The sequence below is a fragment of the Apteryx mantelli genome, chromosome 21, assembly GCF_036417845.1.
Source record: "Apteryx mantelli isolate bAptMan1 chromosome 21, bAptMan1.hap1, whole genome shotgun sequence".
In the NCBI taxonomy this organism is placed as follows: Eukaryota; Metazoa; Chordata; class Aves; order Apterygiformes; family Apterygidae; genus Apteryx; species Apteryx mantelli.
In genome coordinates, this window is record NC_089998.1 from 3,337,578 (window position 1) to 3,359,746 (window position 22,169).

Here is a 22,169-nt window from a genome sequence, read left to right on the forward strand (position 1 = left end):
TGAATTGGCCAGGGACTATTTACTCCTTCTCGCGTAACAGAAGCGCTAGGGAACATTCAATTAAATTAAGAGTTACAAATGTAAAATTGAAAGGAAAAGCCTTTTATATAACATAATTAATCTGTAGAACTCACTGCCACAAGAAAACATTGAGGCCAAAACCTATTAGGATTAACTAAAGATTAGGTAATGGATAACTAGAACATGCTCAATTACAACGGATAGGATTATAAACTTCACTATCCAGGACGTGAATTATCCCCCGCAGCTAGGATCAGAAAGGAACTCCTATTCCAAACGGTAATTTTATAACTGTTTCCATGTTTTCTTCTGACCGCTGTCAGCCAGGATCCTGGACAGACTGATGGATACATAAATGCAACTCCCATATTCCCAATTGCTGCCACATCCCAGAACAGAGGAGCTCTCGGACTTTAACTACAGGTAAACCCTTTTTGACCCAAACAGTGGAGCACTCCAGCAGAAGGACAAGATAATGAGGCTGTTTTTTTAAAGCACTGTACAGGAGGCTTTGCAGCTAGCAGGTGATATTCCCGGTCAGCTCAGAACTGGTAACACCAATATGAAGTTCTTACACTGCCTCACCAGAAGAAAAAAAAGATTTCAGTGTAATGGATTTATACAATGTCACAAGAAACTTAGTATATCCAGATCTGTAAATTTGTTCTGGTACGCTGATGCCGCTGGAGTCTCATTTTCCTTCGTTAAAAATTGTGTTCACTTTTACAGGAGTTCATCAGAACTGGCTTCCCTCTGAATGACATAACAATAATTACTTAACTGCTTTTCTGAATCATAAATTAGCATATCAAGGTGAGTTATCTAATGCTCCATTAACGCATCCAATAGCAGAGCAGGAAAAACACTGCGTCTGATTCTGTTCTTGCTTACATCCAAACACCATTCAAATGAATGGTAGTATCAGCAAAATCATAATCAGGCTGCTTATAGATGCACTAACTGCCCCAGACCTCTCATCCTAGCAGAGTCATATACATACTTGGCTGGAACGTGCAAGGGAATGGAAGACTTATTTGAACACTTAATACTTTCTACTTTAAATATGTAATAGGAACAGAAGTTTAGAATTGATTTAATAAAAATAGAATTCTTGTTTTCAAAAAAAAAAAGAGAAAAAAAAATCAAAACTCTTGCTTCTCCAAATGGTAAAGCCAAAGTAACAGTATAATTGTTCAGTAATCTTGTAGGTAAAATCAGCTCTGGATAAATAAAAAAAAAATGACTTCAAGTACACAAAACAATATCCAATTTCTTTCCAAAACCAGGCACAGTTAATTGCATAATGTAATGTTTACTTTGCAAATGAGTAAAGGATGTAGGTGGCAAGTCATGGAAAATCTTAACCAGAAAATGCAATGCTTCCTTCAGTAGACATTTTATGATAGCACTACATGTCTGTGACAGTCAAAGATTAGGGTTCTTAACAGCAAGCTGTATATTGAGCTGGAACATTTGTGAAATGAATTGGGAAGAAAGGGTTTTGAAACAAGGAATACTGTATATAAAATCCCTGATCATAAATATTAAAGCTGCATCTGGAACTGAACAGCCACTTACAATGAAAACTTTGTTTCTGATTTAAAGTTCTATACAGATGAACGATAATACTTCACTTTCCACCGTTTGGATCTCATTCTGAAAAAAAAGTACATTATCATTAAAAATAAGGATGATGCTACATAAAGTACGACGCACAGACTCATGTCTATGTTTGAAAATCCAATCCCTAAGAAAGATACAGACTGCTTGGTCTCTTTATGATCAGCTGATTCAACTGCACTTTTACCTCTATCTTTGACAGGGGAGTGATTTGCTATTAGCTTATCTAACACCCTAGATTCAGAATCTAGTACGTTTTCTTGGTCCAGGATCTTATTTTCTCTGTTTCCACTTGGCTTCTTCAGTAGGCTTTTGTCTTTCGTCTCCCTTCTATCTCCGTGCTCAACTTCACTGGAGTCAGTCTGGCCGTCAGTGTATTTATATAAAATATTTCCATTGTTATAGTGATACTTCATGAACTGTAGAACTTGGTCTTCATTCCAGCTGTGCAATCCTTTAATTTCTTCATGACATGCAGGACAAAGATCTGGAGTTGGCCACTGAACTTTGGGAAATTTTGGATCTTCACTCAAATCACCTAATTGGGAGGGAAAAAAAACAAACAAAAAACAAAACAGGAAAAGTGAATGAACTAAGAAAGCTGAAACATCAGTCACTTCACTGGAGACTACAGAGAGTATTTTCTACTTAAAAATAGTATGTTTGCAAAAAAAAAAAAAAAAAAGCCCCCAGCATAACAGTATGTTTGTATTAATCTAAAGATGATCATGAACGAATTTGAAAATTTCTAAGTTTCCTTATGGAAGCATCAATTATGTTCTGAAGTATTGCTTCCTCTTTCACAATACGAACACTAGATCATAATCATTCTCCTTTTCTCTAAGGAAAAGCTGTAGCATTCAAATTCTAGAATGACAGCACGCCACAACTGCTACGCTTTTACAAGGGATTAAACACACCACCACCAGGGCTTTCAGGGTTAATTTGAGTTACAGTTCAAACCAAACTGCTCTTTTGCACTCAATACTCTTTAATCCTGAAGCTTGGTTTGCCACAAGCCATTTCAAGGCAAAATACTTGCAGACAACTTCATGTTTCTGTCCTGCGAACTACTCCAGCCTTACCTTGCTTTTTTCCCCCAACTTGTTTTATTACTACAACAGATTATTTTCAATTCTTTACCATTACCATATTTAAGATGTATTTGTCAGTTTGCATTTTAGCATTTGAATGTATAATGCCGTCTTGAGCTAGATGCAATTTTAACATTTCAATCGCTCATAGCTGTGGACACCTTTCTGACTTAACAGCAAAGAGCTGTCCACTGTAGCATTATACTTTGCTCTAAAAATAATATTGTAAAGCTTGGACGGTGATCACCAGAATAAAAATCTCTGTTTAAAAATTTTATTTATTTGATTTTTATTAGTACATTAATCTTTAGAAGATTTTACAAATACATACAGATTGGTACCAAAAGTGAGCAATTCATTTTTAGTATCTCCTCTAGCTTTTAAAAGGCAGAGAAGTTTCCCTGGGTATTTACAAGGCAGACTGCAAGCTTGCCTTCGAGACGTCTTGCATTTAAAAAGCAAAACAAAACACAAAAACCTGCACTCAGTAATTGATTTGTTTTCAGCAGAGAAAGTAGAAACAAAATATCTTACAGTAAGATTACAAACAGAAAACTTAGCGTACTCTGTATTTTCCTGCCAAAAAGAATGCAGTAAATTTTGCACGTTTTAAAGCTATAGTAAGGAATCAAATTGAGTGGAGTCATATACCACAACCTCATGGCTCACTTCTGAAGGCTGTGCCAAGGTATTTTTGTTGACCGATCAGTCAAACATTATTTCATATTGAAAGCTATATATTACCAGAAACACAGACACAGCTTTTAAAGATTAAAATAAATCACCGTCCCCCCCAAAAAATTTAGCAAATTTATAATGCATAATTTGACATTATCATTCATTCCAATATGTTTATACTTCTTACTAAATTGGTATTTTAGCCAGCTGTTGCATCACTTAAATCAATATCCATGTGAGTTTTCCAATAACTTAATGCTCTAAATAAGTATATTGCTCCACCACTTAGCAACTTCAAGTCAACAAGACGACTTTTTTTCCGTGTTCAGTCTGGCAATAGTAACAAACATCAGGGGATGTTTTTATTTAATACCTCATCGTTTACTTTTTTCTTCCTTGGAGAAAAGAGACAAACCGTTTATATTCACAACAATATTTAATGCTTCATAAATCTTGGGAATTCAGCTTAACCACAATATAAACACAATATAGCATATTTAAATTGTAACTAATGCTACATTACACAGATCCATAACAGCAGACAGGGATTAAGTGCAAAGAGAAACCAATTTTCTTTAGTGCTTTAGTTATTTGATATCCCCATAACAAAACGGATTAACTACAACCCAGTATTTTAACTGTATTTTCAGCCTAACTGAAAACATAGCAATCTAGAGGGAAAATAAGATTTCTTTGAACAGTAATTTTATTTTTTTCGGTTGTTGATCTGCTAATAGTTTAGGCTCTTTTCTCCTGAGAAAGTCTCCTGTTCAATTATCATCATTTTCTACACAACATTTCTCCAGAACCAAATGAAGACAGGTTTTAACATCTGTTTAAACTGTTTTAGAAGAAAATTTAATTATTTTTATCCACCAATAAGTAGCTGAACTGTATTGCTCCTTTTTAAAAAGGCTTTGATTTGTACTCTGGAAAGATAATCTCATCAAGCCGCAGGTGAAATCTCAAAAGAAATGGTATCTTTGAGAACTATGAAGTTTTTTCATTATATATCATGAGAGATGAACTATGTTACTGGAGGATGGTTATGTCTCTAGAGTAAACTTCTCACTCATTCATGCAAGAGTTATTATCTTGTTGGTATTTAAAGCTATAGCTGATTGGGATGCACTAAGTTTTGCTCTATATGCAAACATTCTTAAAGATGTTAGCCTTGTATACCAATGTAAGCGTGGAATTAGTCCTCTGAAGTCAGCATTTAACAGAGGAAAGGCAGGCTGGAACAATAATTGTTGCTGTTTTAAACTCGTGCTACAGAATTTGCAGAGTTATTTGTTCAAATACAAATTATATTGTATGAAATGCCATAGCCTTGTCTTTCAGACACAGCTACCTTTGCTGGGCTTTCCAAAGCAAGGTCTTCCCTACCTGCAAGTCTATTATTCACTACGTTGTGTTTCTCCCAGAGCCAGAGAACAGCCTTGTCTAAGGTCTTAACAGAATCCATGGATTCTTTAGCCATTTCTTCAAAGTGCTGAGCACAAGCCTTGCATCCAAAAAAGTGGTGAATGTATCTCCGCATGATCTGAAGTACTATTTGTGGATTGTCTTCGAGACCTAAAAAGACAGACGGTGGATACATTTAGCACCATCTAGACAAACGTAGCTTTAATGTACGCAATTTAACGTACCTAAAAGTGAATCATGGGAAAAGAAAAGCAAATGCTGCTACCATCTCATTCCATACAAAGTTATATCTGCACTTTAAATATAGGAAACTAGCTACTTTCATAATTTGTTTAAAGATATCCATAGCGCATGTGCTGTCGTACAGAACCTATACTTCAGTAAGTCACAGAGAGATTAAAGGGATTAAAAGCTTCACACATTTCTTAGAAGAAATACTACCCCCCCAACAAAATATATTTATAATACTGTCCCTAAGTAGTTCAGGTGAGACATTGCGAAATAATTTTGTTTCTAATGTAGAAGTTAAAATGACCTCAAAGAGTGTGTTTCAAAACATACTGTTTTGAAAGACTGCCTGGGAAATCAGACACAACTACAAGGGAATTATTTCAAACACACTGAGGTTAAAAAAATGTTGAGAGCAACAGTGCTGTTAAAATTGCTGTATATAAATTTTACTACCTAAGAAAAATAGCTATTTATACCAGTATGTTACTAACATATTTAGTCCATACAGTTGCGTTCAAAGTTAGTCTGAATAACGCATCAAGTGTAACAGTTACAGGTTTAGTGTTCTTTATTGTTAAATTTCTCCCTTTAAAGAATATTTTACAAGGCGGGTGGTGGTGGGGAAACAAACTCAACTAAATGAAAACAAGACAGTAAAACATTTCTCAGAAGAACATTATGGGAGTACATTTTGACACTTAAAACATGCAAAGCCCATGCTATATTCTATACAATTCTTTCAGAAATGGAGATTTTCTCTAATATCTTGCCCAGTAATTAAATGGACGTATTTGTTATGCATTCACCATTACATTTATGCTCAGGCATTAAATTACAGTGATCTTGCTACTGAAAAACAAGGGTAAAAAACCCTCTGATAGCTATTTCAAAAGATATCTGTGATATCTGTCTGTCCCTCCATAACTTCGAGATATTACAGAATACCAGAATTTCATTACAGTTATTAATAGCACAGCTTTTTTTTGGGGGGGGGGGCAACTGAATGCATGCACATGAAGGTTACTTAGGAATATTTGAACTTTTAAAAATAACTCATGATTTCCTCCTAAAATAAATCCAAACACATGATTCTTCCCATAACATTCAGACCCTTATGATGAAGATACTGAAAAAGAATCATTATTTCAATCAGAAGTAGGCTAAGGTCTTTACAGACTGAGGACTTTGCCCTCTGCCTTTATTGCTACTGCTGGTAGTCCCTACTTCTGTAAGTGCCTGGGAAACCTGATATTATTCATTAAAATCCTAATGGCTTCATTGCTGTCTCAGAGATTTTCTGATTCATACTTAATTGATCTTGTAAATTGTGCTAAAATGTATTTACGAATGTACTATATTTTACCACAAACACACACTCGTCAAACAAAACACATTTTATGACGCAGTGTCCTAGATTGATCAAATTACCAGCCACTGCAGTCGAACACCTCTACACGAGAGTCATTTGCAATGCAGGTTTTGTAGGTTCTGTGGTAATGGTTACGGTGCTTAGCTGCCTATCCTATTCTAGTAGTGAATAACAAACAGTTCAGTAGCACCTATTCCCTCCCTATGTACATTGTTTCTTGGAGAAAAAAAGTCCTTCAAAACATCTATTCAAAGCTATTGGAGTATTTAGCTGTTACATACATGGGAAACATGTGAGGACTGTCATACAACACCTTCATTTAGAACAGCATCACTATACTCTTCAACATGGGGAAAAATGTCTTCAAAACCAAAAATCATAAAAAGCAGACAATCTCTACTCAGACATTCAATATCTGTGATTGAATATGCATGTAGAAATAAAAAAAGCTATGAGATTAAAGCAGATTAAATAACAGTATTAAAAGAAAGGCTGAAAAATAATTTGGGAAAGTTGAAATGAATTTCAGGCAAAACAGTTTTACCAAGCATACTAAAATACGTATGTAACCCCCCCCCCCCCCCCCAGGCACAACAAAGGTAACTACCAGCAAACAATCTCTTTATGGAGGAACAGAGATTCATACACCAATTTAATTATATCTGTTCTCCTGTGTAATTTTACAATCTTGAAAACTGAGGCAAAATTCATTTTGTGGGGAGGTCTTTCAAGTTTAGCAATAGATTAAGAAGAATTCAGATATATTTTTCTGTTAAAAAAAAAAAAAAATCCTCAAGCTTGTTCTATTCACACAAATAGATCCCATTACCTGAAGACACTGTTCACATAACTAAGCATGCTTAGGACTACAATGATTTTATAGACCCTCTGATGTGAACAGTTCTACTCGGAGCTCCTTTGGATTCCCTTATGCTGATCCCACTGCAGGTTCAGATTACACAGTTCAATATTAAAACATGTCAAATATAAACCAATAAAAACATTACATCAGGAAAGCCCTAGCGAGTTCACACAGGCTGTCAGACTCCACAAGTAGAGCAAACTATCAAGAAAAATATATCTGCTTTAAAAAGAAAACAAACAATTGCAAAACGGCTCATTTTGTTTGTTTTTCCTTTATCAGTCCAGAGATGAATCTTCTATTAACATCTGCCATGTATCATCGTGTAATCCTCCTTTTTCTCTTTCCTCCCAAACTACTGCAATTCAGGGTAACCCTAATCTTTAAAGTGGACAAGAACCATAAAACCCTACCTGTGGTGGGAAGGATTAGGGAGTACATCATGCTTTTTAGTAGATGGGATTTAAACAAGCAATAAGGAGAGGAAAACCTCCCAAGACATAATCCGACAGTCTCAGACTGACCCAATTCTTTTGCCATAAGAAGTGATCATCACATATCTGTCCCGATTTAAATTGATGGTTAAGTGTGCCAAAGAGTTTTCAGATTCTACAGTGTATTTTTAACTTCAAGCTGACTAGAGCTGACTTCAAGCTGACACTTGAAACATCGGACAATTTAACATGCAGTTTTGTACAGTTAAATATTAAGAACGTTTAATCAGAACACTTGTAGCAATTGAGACAAATCAGTAAAGAAAAAAAATCAGGAAATTCAACTTATGCACGATGATCCTGGTGAAAAGCTAATATATCACCCAGTACAAAAAGCAAAATTCACCAGGCAGAGCATGGTACTAAAAGGATTCAACCTACCTTCCCACAGATGAGAGAGGGAGAGGGAAAGGGAGAGGGAGAGAAAACAAAACAAAACAAAACCAACCACAGGATGATTAACTACTCAAAAATCCCAATTTTGCAGGAGATTCAATTTTAAGATTGAGAGATTTTAATTGAGATTGCAAGTAATGCTGGGAAAATATATGTAGCCACAATTGAAATAAACACTCAAAATATATATATTTTCCCTTACAAACAGCAGCTGAGAAATTGCAAATTTTTGATCCATAAACTTTTGACCGGGTTTTCTTAATTTCTTGCAAAAAAAAATTTTTAAAGGTCTTAAATTAAAAAAAAGAAAACAAAATAGAACTGTAATCAAAAAAAGCACTGTCTGAAAAGAATAAAATCATATGGAAACCAGTATTTTAGCATTAGCGATTCTACTTCCATTTTTCTTGGAAGACAGAGCATATATCTAGCATTTTTCTTGCATACAAATCAGCACCAGAATATTAACATTGTTTCACAAGATGCTACAAGTCTAAAAAATAAGCAACTTCGCAGAATGTCTGCAAGGAAGTTAGAATATCACTTATAACAGATTAATAGTCGCTATGAAAATTTAAGTAGGAAAAAAGATCAGCCATAACATTCAGTATTTATGAAATTAAATTAAAGAAAGATTGGCTAATGGTTGTTATGCTTTTATAGCTACTAGGCTGTATTGTTAAATCTCATTCTTTTCCAATTAAATTCACAATGCAACCTTGGATAACCTGAACAACCTTCACTCCTCTCTGGAAAAGATAAGTTCAGACTTTCTGTTTGAAATTCCCTCCTTTTTCTGCTTTATTGTTCACATACCTTATTTACCACTTTTCTAGGCGAGGACAAACCGAGCCAGTCGCTGTCGATGCCTGCCAGCTGGAAGCCTTGCTGCAGGAAAGCTATGCTGTGACCCCTGCTGGTACAGACCCGAAAACCGAGCCTCGAAAGCCGCTGTCCTCCATGAAGGGTAGTCGCGTGCTTATATACAAAGATTTGCTCTAATCCTTTATTTTTTCTACCACACAGCAAAACTGCTACATACATTTCTCTCCTCCTTCAAGTGTTTTGCGTAACTGCTGCTTACCTGTATTTATCAATGCTTTTGGTTGCAGTGCAGCTTGAACAGTTAAGGTATGAAACAGCTTCCAAAGGGAACAGGTATAACCTCTCAGTTCTGGTCTGCTGCCCTGACATCCGACCCACTGAATTCGCTTAGTGAGAAATATCCCAGAAATCTGAAAAGAATAGGTATTTAAGATCTATGCAGCTCTGGGACCTAAATTAACTTAATAAACAATTCTGGAAATGATACTTAGCTACTGAACATAGCAAGCATGTTAAATAGCTTCAAAGCTCTTGAAACGTTTTGGGTTTTTGCAGTTCTTTTCATGTATATACCTGTAAGCTAGTTTGCCATTGAACACACAAGCTCTTATACATGTTGGAAATAGCAAAGAACTTGAGACAAGCAAACTCATATAACCAAACACATACAAGTAATCCTGTATAATGCCAAAGTGACAGGCTGAAGCAAAACATTTTCTACTTGAAAAAAGATCTGTGGTAAATAAGCTTATAAAAAAAGCACTTCTTGCTAATAAACTCATGTTTAAGGCAAAGACATTCAGAACTTGGAACAATCCTGAAGTAAAATCTCTGAGATATTCTGATGAACTCTTGTTAAATTCATCCTTCTTGCAAACATATTACATGACATGTAACACAGTCACTGATGCTAAATCTACCAAGATGCAGATCATGAATGTCTGATTAGTGTGATGGAATACATGCAATAGCTTAACTTGTAACTTTTTTTAGGCACAGTATTAAAAAAAAAAGACACACACACACATATTCATTTATGCATATAACATATTATTGTAGACTCAGGCTCAGTTACAATTTCACTAGGCACAATAAAAATACCTTATTACTCAGTAAGAGCTACATGACTTATAGTAGTAATGTATTAACTATACAGTTCATTATTATTTCTTCTAAATACAAAAACTATTTATTCAACATATCTAAAAATCTAGTGTAAGATTTTAGATTTAGTGAACTTATCTCTCTGTTTCCTATAACACACAAGTTTCCAGAATTCAGATAGCAATCTCACTTCATGGGAGGAAAGATTCATATTAATTCCTGCACAAAGATGGGCCTATCATATCGCTTTGCATTATCAGACTGAGATGGGATTCCTAGCAAGGTCTATATAGTGGCAGGAAATTAAAGTGCTTTCTAAAAACTCTTCAGAAATAATGCTCACTTCAGTGGGTAAATATCTCCTCTTTTAAATGCTGACCTTAAGAGAATCCTGGTGATAAAATAATTGGTTGCATTCAAAACCTTGAAAACCAATCAGAGAAAGAAAACAAAAGGCGCATCCCAAGAGCCCCAACACATGACTAGTATATGGAATGAACACACACAGGAGAGGCTCTCATTCGGCTCAGTTAAAGAGAACAGTGTCAGTGACAATATACACCATACACACGTTCATGCCTGTTTTGGAAAGGGATGGAGAGCAACAGCAACTCAAAAATTTCCACCGAGAATCTCAAATCTTTTGAAGGTGACACAAGGAACATCTATATGTTAGTGATTGCTTGTTCATTATAAAACCGAGACAGGATTGTGTATTTCAATGCTCTCATTTCAATTCCTTCATGAGAATTTTTTTTCCTGGTAATGATTTCACTTCATTTTAACCTTCTTATAACTCCATTATGACTGAGGGACTATCAGTAAGTGATGTCTTAGATTTATATAGAATCTTATCCTTTACTAATGCTGTATTTTATGCTGGAAACTAGTAACAGCTTACCCGCATTTTGTTGTTGACCAGATCTAGGATAGCATCATAAGGGATTTTGTCTAATGGAAGGCTCACCAGCCACTCTTGCAAGGTCTCTAACAACTTTACCACAGGCTGACGGCCAGGAAAAAGCTGAGTAGAGGGGAAAAAAAAAAAAAAATTACTGAAATTTTAAAGCTCAAATCTCATTAGCACCAAGACAGTTCTATATTTATCTAAACATATTTTTTTTTGTCTTAACAGCTTCAGTTAACCTTAACAAACCATTTTTTTGTTACATGCAAATTAATCATTTGTTCTGTTTCTTAATAAAAAGATATCATATGCTAACATTTGTTTATGAAATTTAAAAAGTTGCATGCACGTAATGTTAACCGGCAAAATGCAGCTATTCAATAGCATGCAGAAATGCTACAGAACAACTTTTGACAGATTATGTAGAATTTTGCACTGAGATAATTCAGCTCAGTATACAGCTCAAGAGGGAATTTTGGCAGAGACCTCTAGGGAATTTTTAAACAGTCAGCATGCTGGTTTCACATCTATTCTAACAGTACTGATATCAAAGGAAGCATCATACACTTCAAATAATACCTAGTCCTTTGGATCAAAAATTCAAATGGAAACGAAGACGTACCAGATTACAAATTGAGATTGCCAATTCATCTTTCAACAGTGAATTTATCTAAATGACTGGAATGCTTCTATATGCACTTATGATCCTAATTTTTCAAGTTACTAAACAAAATAACTAACATCACTATACAATAGTAAAATAGAAGCCTATTTAAAAAGTTGCATATGGATTATTAATATCTTAACTTTTATGGGCATAAGAACCAAGTAAATCAGAGAGGCATACGTCCCTTCTCACTCTTAGAAGATTAATCTCAAAAATTAGTTCTTATAAATCTTTTGTTCAGATTTTTGTAAATGTTGATGATGTTGGTTTTCTAGAAAGGTATTTTCTTTTTCATACGTGTAACAGTGATTTCCAAACACTTGCAAGTTAAAGAACTCAGGGTCTGGCAGATAAGTATGAGGAACTGTAAAACACAGCTGTAATGTCATTATTTTACACTAGAAATGGTACTCTGCATTACTGATGTTTCTAATTAGTACAGAATTCACTAGAGTATGCACAACATCTTCTAAGTATGCTTCCAGAGAGAGCAGTATTTCAATAGATTAGGAAACAGTCCCTGTATCTGCTACATTAAATATATATAGTAATTTATGACAGAAGATGCTATACTTCTGCTAGTTCATTCTGTAGTAGTTGTCCAACTATTCATAACCTCCCTCACTGGCTCAAAGTCCATTTACTTGATACTGTGCCAGCCGCATGGGCGAGAACTCCCTTTCGCTAACTGTCTGTACAGGATCTAAAAGGAGGGGCCTCCTGCATTGTTTGGGTTCAAAGACAGCTTTTAAATAGTCAATAATAAAAACTACACCTCTGAACTACTGACTGATAATTATGTTAACTCCTGTAGGATCCCCAAAATATCGTGCATTACCATCTGAAAGACAACACTTGCTGGGTATCTCAGGTAGATATCAGTCTCACAGAGGATTCAAAAGAATGGGCTTCTGCACTAAGAGCCAAAAGACCTAATTCTACAACAAATACAGTTCCCGAGTAGGAGACTGGATTGGTGTGACACATGAGTTAACATCACCATAAATGCTGCTAAACAGGAGGACAGTATACAAAGTCTTGAAGTCCAGATTCACAGAGCTGTTTTTATTAATTGATTGCTAAATATTTAGTTAAAAAAAAAAAAAAGGGGGGTGATGTAGAGAGTTAAGCTTTTAAAACCAAAGCTTATAGCCTGCAAAAGATGCATACAGTTATGGTACCAACACTGCACACTTTGGCATGCTGACAGTCTCAAATCTAAAGGTTCCTAATGGAAACACATGAGAACTATGAATGAGAACTATGAGAAAAGTGTTACACAACAAGAAAATGCAAATAAAGGACAGCATTCCCCATTTATCCAATCGCAGTCTGGAGATGAGAATGCAACTAAAAGAGAGCATTCCCCATTTATGCACTAATAGCCAGGAAAGTAAATTACATCAGCTGGCCACGAGCCATCAGGAAGAACAGAGGATGTTTTAGGGATAATACGATGGAAAGATTAGCACTACACTTTCTTAAAGAAATGAGGCCAGCTAGAGATTTCTGACCTCTATGGCCATAGGGGGGCAAGAAACTGTCTGATTTTCAGATAAATCCAGATACTTGCAAATATTTCATACAACCCTTATTATTCCCTTAAATAGCTATGGATTTGCCTTGTTTAAAATAAAATAATATGTTTATTATTCAGCAAGTAAAGAGACATTGGTTATTTCAGCTGAGATTACAAAGTTAATTATTTTAATTTTTTCAAGTCATATCAAGTTACATTACTTATAGTGTCCTTTACTCAGTGTAATATGAGCATCTTTATTTTTGAAATACTGTACCTCAATTATACTCAAAATTTAGATTGAAGTTAGCAATATCTTTAAATGTTCAACCATTTTATGAACACTATGTTTGTCAAATAATAATATGCATATGCACTACCAAAATCTAAACGTCGAGAATGAAAAACAAGATTCCCCCCCCCACTCAAACACAGTGGCTGCTCATCATGAAAATCTGGTAAATGGGCTAAATTTTTAGTGTTTGTTCTATATGCTGCAGACCACAGTCTTTATTTAATTTTGAACCTTCTAAGATGACGTTAAAATGCATTTCAAGTCCTACATGTATTTCAGAACTGCACACAATAGCTCAAAAATAACATTTAAAGAAACTCACAAAAGTTTCATATCTTAAGCTAGTGAGGAAACATATATTTAAACATATTTTGAAAGACATTTTGAGAGGCATATGTCACATAAGAATTTATTTTATTAAATTTTATGTTAGAGTCACTTTACTCTCACAAATAATCAAAGACTAGAAGTGTATACCTTGGCAGAGACGGTAACAAAATCCTTGAAGGTCTTTAGCTCTGCCCCCTCGAGTGTCTTGTGCGTAGCGAGCTCTACTCTGAGCAGGTAATGCAATCCTGATTCAAGGTCAGCCATGTACAGCTTAGATCTGAAACACACATATATAATGTTATAAAGTGGCAGGTTTCTTTCGCTCATTTTCTCACCAGTCATGAAGGTAAAATTGATATATAGTAGGTGTCATTAAAACCTCAACATTTGCCACTCCACAGTGATTGCAGTATATCCTACACCATGTATGGGAAGATACAGTAGTAACTATAGCTGTTTGGTATGGTGAATGTCAAGCTCAATGAGTTTCACTGTACTCCTCTTAACAGAGTCGTTTTACATTGTTTTATGCAGCAATTAGACAAATGAAGTATAAGCATACACAAGAAGTTCTTTTGTATTTGAATAAACTTTTTGCCTCCTAGCCTGCTTTACCATGTAATGAAGTTATAACCTGACATTGTCAGCAAGGAAATAGCTGGCGTAAAGAAATTATAGCTTCTCTTCAGAATCCAAACAAATCAGAAATTATACCCTGTGAAAAAGGGAGCCTTTTGTTTAACAAAAGTAGATTATTACACAGAACAGGAATGTAAACAAGACTGAAAAAAATCTATGTTAAAAAGGACTGAATCTAGAAATCCTCTCTAAAATGTAGTAGTTTTACTGCAGGTTATCTGCATACAAGTTTAATAGTCAAATTAAATCACATCAGTCTTGAGACATAATTAAGTACCTTATGACAGGTACAAGTAAAACATCTAAAGCAAATCGAAAGATTTTAACAGTTCTTCACATTTGGAACTATCACAGCAACAAAAAAACATTCACAACACAAAGCACTTTACAAAATACAAATGCATTAAGTTAAACACCCTCTCTTTCAATACTTTCAGATTATAACCTTGAGTCAGTATGATGCAGAGCAACATAGCAGTACAAGCAGAAGTTCATATAATTAATAGAGCTAAACATTTTATATAAGAGTTCAAAAGCACTACCACTTCTAAAAGCAAGCAGAATTAAAAAGAAACAACTAGTCAAAAAACTATCTGTCCCCACCCCAAAATAACAAGCATTAAAATATATTTATTTTTATATATACATATATATATAAAAGCAGAATATTCTACATTCTTAATGACTCAAACTACAGACTTATTCTGACATTCACCTCCTTAGTCAATAATGTACTCACTTATATTAAAAACAGTAAAATTCTGTTGAATTCAAGTTTCTTAAAGAGACATCCATATGCATGCATGAGATTCGCAAAAAACCCTGTCTGGAAGATGCTTAGACTGGAGATCCATATCAACAAGATTTTGTTCTGCTGGAAAGCAGCTCAATTTAACTAGGCTGTTTTGATAACAATGTTCTACATAAAATATTTTCTTATTATTGTTGTTGAAAGAAAATGACACTAATAGCCTTCATGAAATGAAAATAAGTATGACATGAAAGCACTCAGTCCTACATCTTTTCCATCTAAAGACCTGAGGGATTACCTCTCTGCAAAGCCCTTGTATCCTTCTCTCCAAGAGAGAAAGAGGGTAAAGATAAACCTTACTGGATTTGGTATGATAAATGTCTTTTCTGGTGACTTGAGGGTTTTCTATTACATTAGCATTTTCCATGCGCTTTCTAGTGGACACTGCCTCACTACCATACACACATAGAATTCTTGTTTTCTGTAGAAATGAGTTACAGTTCATTGTTATTTTACTATTTACTTTTTTCTGGGACACTGATTTACTTGCTGAAGTTTTCCAACAATTTAAGTCAGTGATCTATATATTTCAGGTACTGGTTGATGAGTCCTTGGTATTTTTACATCAATTAAGTAGTTAAAAATACTTTCTAAAAAAACTTTCCTTCCATAGCAGTGCAGATATTTGCTGTCAAAAACCAAATACTAAAATGCCCCAATCATGCCACCTCTGAAACATTCGGAACACCAGTCATGATTGCTAGGTTACCTTCAGTTAGTAGAAGCTGTCTCCTTGCTTCTTGCTTGGAACTGAATTAATTCACCAGTGTTACCTGAATACACTGAGAAATGGATAAGTTGAAGCAACAGCTGAAAGCAATGCTTTCTGCTTGATGTCATCATTTCTCCAATATTAAACATGAAAGTATTTAATTTTGCTGAGCGGAAGATTGCAGATCATTAGGTCGTGACCAACCTATTCCATCCCAAGTGATGTATCTTGAGTTGAATGAAGTTTTCAACTACACTAAGATTTTGTAACATATTATGGTACAGCTTCCCACATGGCAAGAATAAAGTGCAAGCAAATTTTAATAAACAAGCATTAATCTGAAAATCAAGGGTATCAACTTACTTATCAAACTCTTTCCACACCTTGATTTCTGTGTTCTCTTCTTTGTTTTCCTTTATAGGTAGCTGAAGTGGCAAAAGAAGTTTTCTTCTTACACCTGGCAGTGACTTTAAATATGAAGAAAAGAAAGACCGTAGAGGCTTCAAACTGCATATAAAGCGACAAAGTAAAGATTATTTCAAGATTATCTCAAACTAACTGAACAGTCAAAGTAAATTAGTACATTTTTGAAATAAAAATCTTTGCTTTGTTTTCTGTTTTACAATTCTGGTAAAAGGTGTTATATTTTGATACAAAGTGAAATGAAACACTCCTCAGTTTAGGAACAGCAATAATAAAAAATAATTTGGATTCGTGGCTTGAAATTCCATTCAAAATAAGAAAAACATGTCACATTCACAAAAATTCAGATCATGTCAGTTCACCCTATGCAGGCAATGTTCACATGGAACAAATATTTTGACCTGGGAGCAGGTTTTGGGGTTTTTTTAGAGCTTTGATAATTCATTAGTTTTTTCACTTTTATTCTGAAGTATTTTCTTTTCAGAACTACCACAGTAATAGGTTAAAGCTACGAACTGGCAATAGTGGTAAACAAAAGTAATATTGGGTCTCTTATTAAAAAAAGATAAGAATATTAAATGGTTCATTAAAAACTACCAGCACATTGCTAACAGCATATCGCAACTCTGAATATCAACATTGGCCTTGAGCTTCTTTTTCTACTTAGAAAACCTTCAAAATTGCCTCTATCACAAAAGAATTTTGTCAGAAGTATAAACTTGTTTCTGCAGACAAACATCACAAGGGTTATAATTAACTGCCCATGCCATTTTGGCTGGCCTTTCCTCCCATATGGTAAAATCTAACTTCCACTGGCTTACTCCGTATCGGTGTATTATAAGCAGCCACAAACAGCAAACTGTGTAACAAAACCATTAAATACGATTATTGTCCATAGAGCCAATGGGAGAAATGTCTAAATAGTGCTCAGGATGGACAATTTTCAAAGACAAAGAAAGGGAGCAGACAACTTCAATCAGTACAATGTATCAGTTACATGCTAAGATACAATGTCATTATATAAATATAAACAAAAAGGTTATAAAATAGCTTCCTTTCATACAAAGTAAGTTACAGCAACTGTTATAGCTTAAGTGAACCCCTTAAAGCAGCACACATCTCTCAGGGACAGATAACTACTTACATGTTAATTAATCCATGGGATCCATTTGGATGCAACAGATAGCATGAAGGGACAGAGGTAATACCAAGTTTCTCTAGAAAAGGCTTATCAGAATTCAATGCTCTCTTTACCACAATGTTTTCATACTGAATCAAGTCTAAGATAACCTGGGTAATGAAAAAACATGAATTATACATTGCACAAGGAATATCCAATCTTGTAGAACAAGACAGGTAAATAGGTGAAGTGCATCATCCTTTAAGAGTATCATTAAACTGTTCACCAAGAAAGTGCATTTATTAGCATTCTCTGGACACTAACAATTTCTGTTGAAGATTTACTCTTCTCTGGAAATGATTTATTCCCGCCTTCTATCTTTTTCTTGTTCTACCCTGATCTTTTCCCTTTTAAGTCTAACATCTGAAGAAAACATGAGAATGAATGAATGATAAAATGTCCTCATAAACTTCAAAATAGCCCAGAGGATATTTCACAGGAACCAACAGGTGTATGTTTCATGTTATATATATAAAGTGTTTAAAGGTAAATTTTCAGGTAGTGAAGAAACATTTATTTGGTCCCACTGCTTATGGCATTCTGATGTCGAAGTCCATGACTTAGAGACAATCAAGGGCTTACATAAGTTAAGGCTTTGCCTGACAAGCCCTGTCAGATCATTCGGTGTAATCAGTGGTGTCACAGCACCTAGCTGTTCATCCAGCTCTTTTTGTTTACCAACCCCACAGCAGAGACTGCCGATTGGAATATAGTGCCCATACCTCAAAAGTTCCAGTCCATAGTCCAGCATCTTAGCTCAAACCAATCTTCCTCAGCTGTTTAAACCTGATGCTGGGCTTTTGCACTGGAGCAGCTGGAGTGGGCACACATTCTTTGCAAGGTGTAAACTCCAGCAAAGGGTGTAGGAGGCAGAAGAGAGTGGTAACATGAAGATGCCTCCAAGATTTGCCAGGATTCAACTATCAAAGTTCTTTGCCAACTACAAAGTTGCACCTATGAATATGATGACTCAGTTAAAGCAGTGAAGATTTGTTCAAACCCCTCCCCAAACAAACAAAAAAACCCCAAGAAACCACACTAAACTCTCATTCCTTCCCTTCTTAAATCCTTGAAGATCCCACTGCTAAAGGCAATACTCTTTTGCTGTTTTAATAACTGCACTCCTCAGATCCGTACATTAGTTTATGCTCTTCCATTACCAGGTCAAATGCTCCATTCTTACCTACAGAACCTTCCAGGTTTCAGACTCTTCTTACGTTTCTACTTGTCCTTCTTTTACTTTTACCCCTCTTCTCCCTCTTCTATATTTTTTTACTGTTCCTAGTTTCAAAGTTTCCACTATGCTTCTCCCTTTTGGGTGAATATTATCTTTGCTATGCTTTCCCTCACTTTCAAACTTGTATTTTAAAAGCCTCTTCTTTCTTCCCATCAATGTTAAACACATGGCTTTTCTTTCTTCAGCTGCTGAGACTTCTACTAAGTTTGTCCACATTGCCTTACATATACTGTAAACTTGAAAACCTGATGTTCTTTTCTATTTCCCCAAGATGTCCTATAAAGCTAAAATACTACATAACATTAGCAAATATTTCTCTGCCTGAAAGCAAATTCTATTTTCTGTTATTCAGATGACACTGAGCTTTCCGCATAGCAGAGGGTAATAAAATTAAAGAGAGCGTGATAAAATACTGAAGACTTACGTTCATCACCTTTCTTCTTTTCAGTAAGGCCCACTTGTATCAACACAGCAGTTTCCAGAAACAAATGTCTGGAAGCAGTCTGCTTCTCAAAGTGATTTCCAGTTTTGGCAGTACACCCTCCTCCACTTATACAACTGGGCCATCTCAGCATCAAATCTAATTAGAAGCATTTCACAGACGCTCGATGTTTCTACACAGATTATGCCTAGATAATTATGCAATTTATTTTCTTTACTTATCCTAAATTTTGGCAGCAAGAGAAAAGTAACAGGTGCCCAAGCTAACAGCAGGCTCATTAGGTGCTGATATAATGCCAAATCGAATATTTTACTGGGGGGGGGGGGGGAGGAAGGAGTCAAAAAAAACAAAGACTTTCACTTCCTCAGTGCCTCAGATCCGTGAAAATATTTATTCTCTAAATTAGGATGACAGCATAACATTTCTTAAGACCTGTAGGCAAAGAATAGGAACCAGATATTTTAGATTATTATAAAGAGTTGAAATCACAAAAGCTGCCCAGAAGAACAAGTATTATGAATAGTTCTCTAGCAGTAAAAAAAGAATAAGTCATGTATAATCTGACAATATTTTTCTTGTGATCTTCCAAACCTTGAGACTCAAAAGAATTGCTCTAACAATGAAATTGATTAACTATTTTTCCAGTAATGCATGAAAGGAAGAAGTTAACATGACATCATGCTCAATTTTAAGCAAGTTTCTTTGTGTGACTGAATGCAACTTTAAAGCCTTATGTCATTACTTGACTTCCTGATATCTCAAATGTGCATGATCTTCTTTTCATCTCCTCTTTAATCTGGTCCTATAATCACAAATATTCTTGCTGGGCTAAATAATATAAAACTCAGCCATGTTATTGATAATATTCATTTACATTAATTTTGTCATTCGTAAGTCATATATTACCTCTCGTCCAACATAGGAGCTATTACTTTCAAACACGATGGCAGTATAATGAGGGCTACTCTTGTCAAAAAGAGAAGTAATATCACTGGACCTTTTAAGAAGAGAAAAGCCATTTAGCACAGTAGAATGTAATAATCTCATTGTTACTGATGCAATTTCCTTTAATCATCTTGTAGCAGAACTAATAATCGTATAAAACCGTACTTTTACAAGTCTTTTTACATTTTATTTAATTAGCGTAACCAGTTGTGTTTTAAACAAGGAACTTACGAAACTGGATCCAAGGGCGGGCAAGCAGGTGGTCTCAACTCTTGAGAATGGTTCTGTAAGAAGTCAATCATCATCTGGCGAACTGTTTGCAGCTCACGATCTGCTCCTGCTGAATACAGGTTACAAAAAAAGAAAAAAAACAAAATAATCCCCCCCAAACCACCCATAACACTATTCAGAAAACAGGGAAAAACAGACTCATATGCAGATCCTCACACATTTGCATGCTTTTGTGGGTTAGGTTTTTATTTTCAATTTTGGTTTAAAAAAACCAGGCAATACTATTTGGCTTAAGAACAGGGAGTAAGAATTTAATCTTAGGATTCCATTTTAATGTGGAGGCAAGATGGTATTTAAGAGCTGCCATCCTACCCCAAAATTAAAAACACCTCAAGACTTTTCCAAGCCTAACCATCTGCCTGCCTTGCTGATTTTCTCTTCAAACAATGCTTCATTCTAAGTCTGTGTTTATTTTTGCAATACTTGTAGTGGGAGACTTCAGCAGCTTTTTTGCCATAAAGACATTTATCATGCATTAAAAACTGCACAGGTGTACCATTCTTACCAAATCGGCCAGGTGAGGTTACTAAGCCACACAGCAATAAAAGCAAATAAGTGAAGTGTGAGGATATTTTAAGTTATTTCTTTTAAAGCAAATAAAATGTAGAAGCTCTCACAAATGCCAAAAGTAACAGGTACAATTATAGTCTAATTCTACATGAAGCGCTAATGGTGCAGGTGGTCTCTCTTCTGACCTCTGGCCTTTTAAATGTTAATCCATTGGAAAAGACAACATTACTTTTGTTCACAGACAAACCACTTCAAGCTGTGATCCTGTCAGACACACAGGATAAGCCTGTTTTCAGTTAGTCAGCATCTGAATAGAGGTTTTCCCAATGAGATTCAGGATGCCTGGAAAGTGGCTAATGGATCAAAAAAGCATCAGGGTCAGGACTCAGCAAATGGAATATCATGCTGGTGAGATGCATTTTGTTTAAATGAATTACAAAAAACGATCTAACCATTTGTAAAAATTAAAAACTACATTTCTGAACATGAGGAGTGTGAGGCCTAAGTTCTTGAACAAATGTCTATGCTTTATCTGCCTAAAAATCTGCCTGACATTTCATTTTCATACAGCACTTGTAATGTCACATCCTAAAGAGCTATTCAGTGTCCATTCTATCTCTAGATGTTTAAATTAATTGACAGGTAAAGGGATTTTGCTTATTGTATGACATATTCCTGAGCGATGGGATACATGCTTCGGAGATTTCTTAGAGCAGGATATTCTTACCTTTATAATTTTCTCCAGTTGTAAACTGCTTTGTAAATGCTTTGAAGTACTATGCAGGAGAAAAAAAAAAAAAGTATTCCTTTGAAAACAACTCACTGCACGAGACAATAGCTCAGTTTAGGGGCAAAAATGGCTTTCAAGAGCTTTTACTTGTTACAGCTCTAATTACACAACATTTCTATCTAGCTATCTGTACAGAAGACAGGTTTCTTTTAGCCTATGAGTTCAAAGACCCACTTCACAACCAACATGTATGAGGATAGCTCATACATACCCGTAGAAATGCTAATTCAACAATCAAACCAACTTTTAGAGGAAAAAACTCCTATCATTATATAAGTTCCTTATAGATCTTTTTCTAAAAATATTTCAGAAGCATTTTGAAAAAAACATAGTATTCAACACCATATAC

The 22,169-nt window shown here is 35.2% G+C and overlaps 1 protein-coding gene across 1 annotated transcript in view; it reads right to left on the reverse strand.

The window, feature by feature from the left end:
• QSOX2 (quiescin sulfhydryl oxidase 2) overlaps positions 1-22,169 on the reverse strand; it is a 28,102-nt gene continuing 5,933 nt past the window's right edge. Inside the window, exons 3-12 of the mRNA XM_067308914.1 lie at positions 21,758-21,806; positions 20,461-20,569; positions 20,191-20,281; positions 17,570-17,715; positions 16,366-16,509; positions 13,988-14,117; positions 11,024-11,146; positions 9,278-9,428; positions 4,803-4,991; positions 1-2,179 (exon numbers count right to left, since the gene is read on the reverse strand). Of these exons, the coding sequence (XP_067165015.1) occupies positions 1,629-2,179; positions 4,803-4,991; positions 9,278-9,428; positions 11,024-11,146; positions 13,988-14,117; positions 16,366-16,509; positions 17,570-17,715; positions 20,191-20,281; positions 20,461-20,569; positions 21,758-21,806 (1,683 nt within the window). The 3' untranslated portion in view covers positions 1-1,628. The remainder of the gene's footprint in view (positions 2,180-4,802; positions 4,992-9,277; positions 9,429-11,023; positions 11,147-13,987; positions 14,118-16,365; positions 16,510-17,569; positions 17,716-20,190; positions 20,282-20,460; positions 20,570-21,757; positions 21,807-22,169) is intronic.